General features: G+C 37.6%; 1 protein-coding gene across 2 annotated transcripts in view; it reads left to right on the top strand.

The window, feature by feature from the left end:
* Window positions 1-9,049, top strand: part of TNFRSF14 (TNF receptor superfamily member 14) — a 52,866-nt gene extending 43,817 nt beyond the window's left edge. Inside the window, exons 5-9 of one of the 2 annotated variants that reach the window (XM_053690345.1) lie at window positions 7,952-8,071; window positions 8,152-8,238; window positions 8,326-8,451; window positions 8,681-8,764; window positions 8,840-9,049. In XM_053690345.1, coding sequence (XP_053546320.1) covers window positions 7,952-8,071; window positions 8,152-8,238; window positions 8,326-8,451; window positions 8,681-8,764; window positions 8,840-8,967 — 545 coding nt within the window. In that variant the 3' untranslated portion in view covers window positions 8,968-9,049. Of the gene's footprint in view, window positions 1-3,908; window positions 4,284-4,377; window positions 4,494-7,951; window positions 8,072-8,151; window positions 8,239-8,325; window positions 8,452-8,680; window positions 8,765-8,839 lie in introns of those variants that run through there. The other variant, XM_053690346.1, reaches the window with a different exon arrangement.
* Window positions 9,050-9,356: the final 307 nt, after the last annotated feature.

The following is a 9,356-nucleotide window of genomic DNA, read 5'->3' as shown; positions in this document are numbered from 1 at the left end:
AAAGAGAGGGGGAGAGAGAGAGCAAAAGAGAGGGGGAGAGCAAAATAGAGGGGGGAGAGCAAAAGAGGGGAGAGAGAGCAAAAGAGGGGGGAGAGAGAGCATAAGAGGGAGGAGATAAAGTAAAAGACAGGAAAGAGAGAGCAAAAGAGGGGGGGGAGAGCATCAGAGAGGGGGAGAGAGAGCCAAAGAGAGAGGGAGAGAGAGAGATCGCAAAAGAGAGGGGAAGAGAGCGCAAAAGAGAGGGGGAGAGAGAGCGCAAAAGAGAGGGGGAGAGAGAGAGCCAAAGAGAGGGGGAGAGAGAGAGAGCGCAAAAGAGAGGGGGAGAGAGTAAAAGAGAGGGGGAGAGAGAGAGCGCAAAAGAGAGGGGGAGAGAGCAAAATAGAAGGGGAGAGAGAGAGTGCAAAAGAGCGGGGAGAGAGAGCCAAATAGGGGGAGATACAGAAAAAGAGGGGGGGAGAGAGAGCAAAAGAGGGGGGGAGAGAGGGAGAGGGGGAGAGAGAGAGAGCGCAAAAGAGAGGGGGAGAGAGCGCAAAAGAGAGGGGGAGAGAGAGAGCCAAAGAGAGGGGGAGAGAGAGAGTAAAAGAGAGGGGGAGAGAGAGAGCGCAAAAGAGAGGGGGAGAGAGCAAAATAGAGGGGGGGGAGAGAGAGTGCAAAAGAGTGGGGAGAGAGAGCAAAAGAGGGGGGGAGATAGAGAAAAAGAGGGGGGGAGAGAGAGCAAAAGAGGGGGGGAGAGAGAGGGAGAGGGGGAGAGAGAGAGCTCAAAAGAGAGGGGGAGAGAGAGAGCGCAAAAGAGAGGGGGAGAGAGCAAAATAGAGGGGGACAGAGAGAGTGCAAAAGAGGGGGGAGAGAGAGCAAAAGAGATGGGGGAGAGAGAGAGCAAAAAAGGGGGAGAGAGAGCAAAAGAGGGGAGAGAGAGAGCAAAAGAGGGGGGAGAGAGAGAGAGCAAAAGAGGGGGATAGAGAGAGCAAAAGAGGGGGGGAGAGATAGAGCAAAAGAGGGGGGAGAAAGAGAGTAAAAGAGGGGGGAGAGAGAGCAAAAGAGGGGGGAGAGAGAGCAAAAGGGGGGGGAGAGCAAAAGAGGGGGGAGACAGAGCAAAAGAGAGGGGAGAGAGAGCAAAAGAGAGGGGGAGAGAGAGAGCGCAAAAGGAAGTGGGAGAGAGAGCGCAAAAGAGAGGGGTAAGAGAGCGCAAAAGAGAGGGGGGAGAGAGTGCAAAAGAAAGGAGGAGAGAGAGTGCAAAAGAGAGGAGGAGAGAGAGCGCAAAAGAGAGGGGGAGAGAGAGCGCAAAAGAGAGGAAGAGAAAGAGAGCAAAAAGAGGGGGAAAGAGAGAGCAAAAGAGAGGGGGGAGAGACAGAGCAAAAGAGAGGGGGAGAGAGAGAGCAAAAGAGAGGGGGAGAGAGAGAGCAAAAGAGATGGGGGGAGAGAGAGAGCAAAAGAGAGGGGGAGAGAGAGAAAAAAAAGAGGGGGAGAGAGAGCAAAATAGAGGGGGAGAGAGAGCAAAAGAGAGGGGGAGAGAGAGCAAAAGAGAGGGGGAGAGAGAGAGAGCAAAAGGGGGGGAGATAGAACAAAAGAGGGGGAGAGAGCGCAAAGGAGAGGGAAGAGAGAACGCAAAAGAGAGGGGGGAGAGAGAGAGCAAAAGAGAGGGATAGAGAGCGCAAAAGAGAGGGGGAGAGAGAGTGAGCAAAAAAGAGGGGGAGAGAGAGCAAAAGAGAGGGGGAGAGAGAGAGAGCAAAAGAGAGGGGGAGAGAGAGAGCGCAAAAGAGAGGGGGAGAGAGAGAGAGCAAAAGAGAGGGGAGAGAGAGTGGCAAAAGAGAGGGGAGAGAGAGATCAACATAGAGGGGGAGAGAGAGCAAAAGAGAGGGGGACAGAGAGCAAAAGAGAGGGGAGAGAGCGCAAAAGATAGGGGGAGAGAGAGAGAGCAAAAGAGAGGGGAGAGAGAGTGACAAAAGAGAGGGGAGAGAGAGATCAACATAGAGGGGGAGAGAGAGCAAAAGAGAGGGATAGAGAGCGCAAAAGAGAGGGGGAGAGAGTGCAAAAAAGAGGGGGAGAGAGAGCAAAAGAGAGGGGGCGAAAGAGAGAGCAAAAAAGAGGGGGGAGAGGGAGAGAGCGCAAAAGAGAGGGGGGAGAGAGAGAGAGCAAAAGAGAGGGGGAGAGAGAGAGAGCAAAAGAGAGGGGGAGAGAGAGCAAAATAGAGGGGGAGAGTGCAAACAAGAGGGGGGAGAGAGAGCAAAAGAGGGGAGAGAGAGTGCAACAGAGAGGGGGAGAGAGAGAGCAAAAGAGAGGAGATAGAGAGAGAGAGCAAAAGAGAGGGGGAGAGAGAAAGCAAGGGGTGGGAATGCTGTACTGCAAAAAATGGCCCATGCACACGGGCTTTAGGACTAGTAAGTAATATTTTCTTAATGGCCCGATTAAACAGGCCTATTTTCAGCCCTTTAAAGGGCCAGTAAACCTATAAAATAATGTTATATAATTCTGCACATAGTGCAGGATTATATAACATTATATTAGCGCTAGCTTTATTAAACCTAATAGTGCCTGTGAATTTATATTAAAAAATCCTGCTTTTCAGACCCGCTCTCTGTGCTCTACTGAGCGGGTCTGTTTTTATTACAGAGCGCATCTGGCCAGCTGTCTAGTCACAGCCTGGCCCGACCGCGCCATTACACTAAGGGCTCTATTTATCATCATAATTCTCCTACTTTTGCGCCTATAATTACTCTGTCGGATTTATTCTCCTATTTATCAACACATTTTACGCCCAAAATAAGCTGTAATATGACCTAAAAATACGACCAGTTTTTCGCTCTCGCCAAGGCGCACAAGTGCGCCAAATACAGCCAAAAAACAATGGATTTCAGTCGTATTTTTAGAAATACTCCCAACAAATCGCCGAAAATCATATTTATCATTATTTTGCGCCAAAGGAGAACCTATAATTCTCCTATAAATCCGACCGTGAAAATACTCCATAACCAAGTAGGAGAACTTACAATTTACTCCCATATTTTATTCATAGAAGATGGAGTTTTTTTTATTTTGGCCGCTATTTCTCTTGCTCAGTCCCATGAAAATCGTGAAAATGATGGAAATATGTTCCGGAGACGGCAAAGAGTTCCTCGATTGTTTTTGCCCCGTTGTGGACTTGAGGCATTATCCGATCGTGAAATTAAGCGCAAATTCAGGATAAACCGAGAAAGCATTTTGAATCTATATTCTCTGATTAAAAATGACATTGATCCCCGAACCAGAAGAACAAGGGCAATACCTGGACTTTTGAAATTACTCGCAGTTTTACATTTTTTGGCAACCGGATCTTTTCAGGCTGTATCCAGTGATGTTGTGGGCATGAGTCAGCCTTCATTTTGCCGCCATTTAACAATTGTTTTAAAAGCAATTCTAAAACATCTTTCTACATTTATTTATGTTACTAGGAATGTGCATGAATGGCATACAGTGAAGTCCAACTTTTACCAAGTAGCCGGTATGCCCAATGTTCTTGGTGCTATAGATTGCACCCATATTGCTCTTAGACCACCATCCCTAAGGGAGGAGCAATATAGGAACAGGAAAAGCTTTCATTCCCTAAACATACAGGCTGTGTGTGATGCAAACCTTAGAATTTGGGCTGTTCGATCTTGGTTTCCTGGATCATGTCATGATTTCCACATCCTAAAACAATCTGCACTATTTTCTGCTTTTGAACAGGGCAACATGCCACACGGTTGGCTATTAGGTAAATATGAATTTATTTCCATATAATCTAATTATAATGCAATCAGTTCTCTGTATTTTTTGGAAGTTTTTTTCTGATTTGCACTTTATACATGTCATTAATATATATATGAATTATGATTAATTGTAATGTTTAAATTATTTATAATCTCTAATCAATTTTTCTTTTGAAAAAATAGGTGATAGTGGTTATCCGTGCCGAACTTGGCTGTTGACACCTGTCCCAATGCCACATACCAGAGGAGAAATTAAATTTAATGAATCCCACCGTAGCACAAGAAGTGCTATCGAAAGAACTTTTGGGGTTTTAAAAATGCGTTTCAGAGTTTTGGATAGGTCTGGAGGAGCACTTCAATATTCGCCTGAAAAATGTAATGATATAATTCTAGTTGCATGCATGTTGCACAACATTGCAATTTCCCAAGGCAATTTAGAGGAGGAGTGTCCCAATGATCCCACAGATGACACTTATATCCCTCAAGAAATTATAGGCAGACACACTACAAGGGCAGGTGTACAAAATAGATTGGAAATTATTGAAAGATATTTTTCATGTAAGTATTATTGCAAACTATTTAGAATTGTGTATTATTCTATTAAATTTTATGTATTTGAATTACTAATATTTCTTTTTTTTTTTTTTTTCAGAATACATGTCATCACCCCGAGTTTTAATTATTTTATAAGAAATGTACACAATTCTTTGATATTGAAGTTAACTCCACCCATTTGAAAAAATAAAACTTTTGCTTATTTATCAAAAATGTTTCTTTTATTAAGGGATAAATATCTTTAATGAAAATATAACCAAAACAAACTATATATAAATATGAATAATACAAACTTTAAAACAAACAAAGCGAAAATAAATGTAAATCACAACAAAATTTAAAAACCAGAAAATATATACACTTAATTTTTTGGATTCTGTGTATCAATTCTGAGATCTCCTATTCATAATTTCTATTTTTTTTTTATAATATTCACTTTTTATTTCTGAATCACGTTTCAGAATATTGTTCCTTTGTTTCTGTAATTCAATGAGTTCCTTAAAAAAAGCACTTTGTTCCTGTCTAAATGAGGATGCCATATCTGTCAGTGCCTGTATGTCATTTGTTCGCTCTGTGATTGGAGGTTGTCTGACTTCTTCTGCTGTTTCATCAATGTCAGATTCGTTGACCATTGGACTTGCAGCAGGTGTATTTAAATCAGGTGGTGTTGGTCCCTCCTGTGTGTGACCATGTATTTGTGTCTCATCATCATCATCATCGTCTTGATTGATGGTGTCCTCGACTAGTGGTTGCAGTGTCAATTCGACCTGTTCTTCTTCAAAAACAAAAATAAAATTAAAAAACAAATTAAATAAAATAAAAACAACCATATCTAACCTTTAAAATTTACCATTTACATACATACCATCATATAATGCAATTGAACTATCTTGCATAGTTTGAAGCAATGCTCTAACACCTGTTGAGAAATAAAAGGGTTAACAAACTATATTTTCAATTTTTGAGATTTCAATGTACACATGCGTTCATTCAAAAATATTTTAAACATCGAAGAATTTCAATACCCATACAAACATTGTCTGCTTGATTACAAATTAAATTCCGTTACAAGGTTCATTATATTTATATAATTATGTTAAGAATATATATTTTGTTTGGTTATTTATTTGTGCTTAATATTGCTTTTTAATTATGCCCGTTCAAAAGGGCAATTTATGGTATTACAGTAGTCACACCCATAGCTCTATACATCACCCACCCCTCTAACCCTATGTTTTGCGATCTCGATCTCCAAACACTGCAAAGTCTCTTTTTTCTCTCTATTTACCATTTTCTTTTTCTCTCCATCACCCACACCTCTCTTTTGAGATCTCTATCTCTCTCACCTTCTATCTCTATCCCCTCCTTTCTATCTCTCTTCCCTCCTGTGTTATCCATCTTTCTATCTCAACAGCACTTTTTTGAAAAGCCTCTGACAAAGTAACGATATGATGTACACATATAATTTATTTTTTATATTGCTTACATGCGCTTTCTTCTCGATCTCTATTTGTTTGGGAAGTTGAAGCTTGAGGTTCCTGAGACGTGGTTTCATGGACAAAAGGTTGGTCCTCCTGTGCATTTACCTCCTCTTCCCCACAGACATCCTCATGTTGTTCTTAAATATAAATAAAAAAAATTCAATTCACAATATACCTACAAATGTAAGAACACCACCCAACAAAAAAAAAATAATAATAATAAAAAAAACATTTTACCTCTAAAGTCCATTGTGTCTCCAGGAACATCCAGGCCGACCACAACTGCATCCCCCATCCTGGCATAGAGAATTTGTTCGAAATCAGTCAATTCCGCCCTGTATCCTGGTCCTCCACCTGTTGCTTTAGCCGATTGTTTTGCTTGGCATACCTTTTTTTTATGTTCTTTCTAATGTCGTTAACCCTCTTACGACATGCCCTTACATCCTTCGGAAAGCTACCTTCTGAAGACACAGATGCGCTGATTTGGGTCCATATTGCCCGCTTTCTCTGTGGGTTAACAGTTCTTGCCTGGTAGCCGATTATCTCCTCATAATGTTCCACCACTTGTTCCACCAAAATACAATTTTGACGATGGGTGAACATCACACTTCTCCCACTTTTTGTCTTTCCTGCTTGCAATGATGCCATCTTAAAAATGAGTAGTTAAAGTGCGCAAAATGGTATCCACAATGTAACTAAACTTAAATTAAAGTTACAAGCTAATTTAAAGAATTTGTGCATAAAGGTTGCGAGAAAAGGGCGTGAACTTTATTTTTCTGGAAAGATCCCTATGTCGCATTAGTATTTATAAATAAAAATAAAATGAATAACGGTCATGTGTTTGGTTATGTGTAAATATTGTAATTTGAATAATATTTATATAAATTCTTATTACATGTTAGTTTAGTCTGTTAAAGTAACAATTGTTATATTTGATGGATACTAGCATAAAAAAATACATTTGTTGAAATACAGTAAAAAGTTAAGGTTTGCTTAGAAACTATTAGAGACAATTGATACAATAAAGATTATAAAGCTTAGGATGTAACTAAAAGTTAATAAAAGTTTATAATACATATTGAAACATAGATTGAAACTTATAGAAATACCAATCTATATCAATATTGATTTAAAATATTGGATTATTTTATTACTTGTAATTGCGCATTTTTAAATAGAAATTAGTTCCGTTACTTGGCTACACCCTAGAAATAGAAATCAGCACAGCAAGATGGCAAGATCTAGGAAATTCTCTATAGGTGAACTATTGATAATTTCCTATACAATGGAAAAATATTTTCCAAAAAAAAGAAGGGGAATTTACACCTTGGACCAGGATAGGAGAAATAATATTCTCTGTGAAATGGTAAGAAGAGTGAGGCGTATATCTGGATAGAGGAGGACGAGAAAGCAATGCCTAAAACGCTACAATGATTTGTACAGGAGACAATCTAAATTGAGGACACTTATCCGGTGTTACCTGCGCAAATGTAAGACTTTGACATAATCCAGATTTAATTTTTACAATGTATGTTCGTCAGAAATGTATATATAACATTTGTATTTTTATCAATTTCATAAAACAGATTTATTTTATAAAACTATCAAATTTAATTGTGTTATATAATTTTATTGTATCTCTAGAAATCACTTAGAGAAAAGAAATTCTAGATATGCTCAGAGTCTGGTGATTTATGGCTGTACATTTGTCTATTGTGATTGGCTAACACATTTTAATAGAATTTTACTTTCACAGTTATCTTGAGTGTTGTTTCTAAAGTTAATTAACTTACATTGTTTGGGTTCTCTACTTTACAAGTTTAAAAAGAGATAGTGATGTAAATCTTTGGATTCAACAGTAGACACTGTCTCCCTTGAAGAATGACACGGTTTTTATAATATGTCTGATTCTTTCTTTTATCTATTTATACAGAATTATAAGCCAACTTTGTTTTGATGTTTGTAAAAGAAAAGAATGTGTGAAAGTATGTTGTGCACATCCTAGTATTAAGGCGATTAGATAAAATAAAATAAAATTTTAGAAAGATTATCTAATCTATTTCTAACATTTGAAATATGGTCTTTTTCAAAAAGATATGTACAAATTAATAATTTTTCTTTTCTATTAAATTGTAGATTACATATGATTTTACATAAAAGTGCAACTAATTTGTTTACATTTTTAAATAGTTAAAAACCGTAGAGCACCGAGATATCTCTGTCCAATTGATGACAATTCCTCAAGTTCTGGTGGAGAATCTGACCCCTTGCCAAGGGTGTTTATGGACAGGGAGGGAAATGATATTCCAGGTATTTATAAATTGTAATAATTTATATATTTATAGATCCATACAATGTTGGCAATAAAATGAACATTTTTTGTGTTTAAGTAATAAGAAGGCAACAACGTAGGGCAAGGCCTATTATTGAAAATGAGTCAAATGAGGAAGAAGAACTTCAGAATCCGAATTTGGAAGGTTAAATTAATTTTATTACTTTTTATTGCATTTATAATAAAAAAATAATTTTATTTGAAATGTAAACCATTGTTTTGTTATACATAGATGATGCAGAAATTCAGGTTGAGAATTACCGTCAAGATGGAGAGGCAAATAATGAGGAGAGAGAAGAAGTGGTACAAGATTCTGAAATAGAACAAGTGCTTGTGCAGGAAGACGATTTCGAAGATAGTAAGTAATAATATTTTAGAAAAATTCTAGTGATAACAGAATATTGTACTACCGAATATATATATATATATATAATAGAGAGAGAGAGAGATAGATAGATAGATAGATAGATAGATAGATAGATAGAGCGATAGATAGATAGATAGAGAGAGAAAGAAATAAAAAAAGGATAATGAATTATTTTTAATATATACAAGTGGAGTAAAATCTAAAATTTCATTTTATACAGTGATGCAAGAAGAAGAGGTGGACAGACAGGTGCATGATGAAAATAGTTCAAATGATTCCTCTGATACCATTAATTATGACTGGGGTGAGTATATCAGACATGTGTTTATATATGGATTTAAAAATACATAAGAATAACCTTATTCTTTATTTTATACAGTACCTGAAGATCAAAACATATTGATTAACAAGAAACAGTTATTGGAGATATTAAAGAAAGCTGAAAAAGGACTGAAAGAAAACTATTCAAGTTTGCATGACATGCGCCTTAAAATAGAAAAAATGTAACAATACAATTTGATTTATCATAATGTGACCAAATTTTATTTTTATTTTTGTGATAAAAAATAAATATTTATGTTTAACCGTGTATTGGTGTCCTTATAAATTATTATAAACATAACACTGAAATCAATATAACAATGTATGAGATTGAATAAGGGACAGTCTACAATCTTTTTTTTTATTGTTTGCAAAAGATTGATATTCACTTTATTTGTGAGTTTAATGTTTAGCATTAACAACTCATTTATATTAATACACTTTTTTTTTTTATCTGTGGTTACCTAGGACTTCTTCCAGCTCACTGATGAAATGACTATCACTGATTATTATCTATTCTCTTGCATTAGCATTGTGTAGTAACCCCAGTGCCTGAACAGAGTGTTATCTATATG

Source organism: Bombina bombina, chromosome 8 (assembly GCF_027579735.1).
Source record: "Bombina bombina isolate aBomBom1 chromosome 8, aBomBom1.pri, whole genome shotgun sequence".
Classification (NCBI taxonomy): Eukaryota; Metazoa; Chordata; class Amphibia; order Anura; family Bombinatoridae; genus Bombina; species Bombina bombina.
The sequence above is the reverse complement of the archived record's forward strand: the minus strand, read 5'-3'. Positions and strand labels throughout refer to the sequence as shown.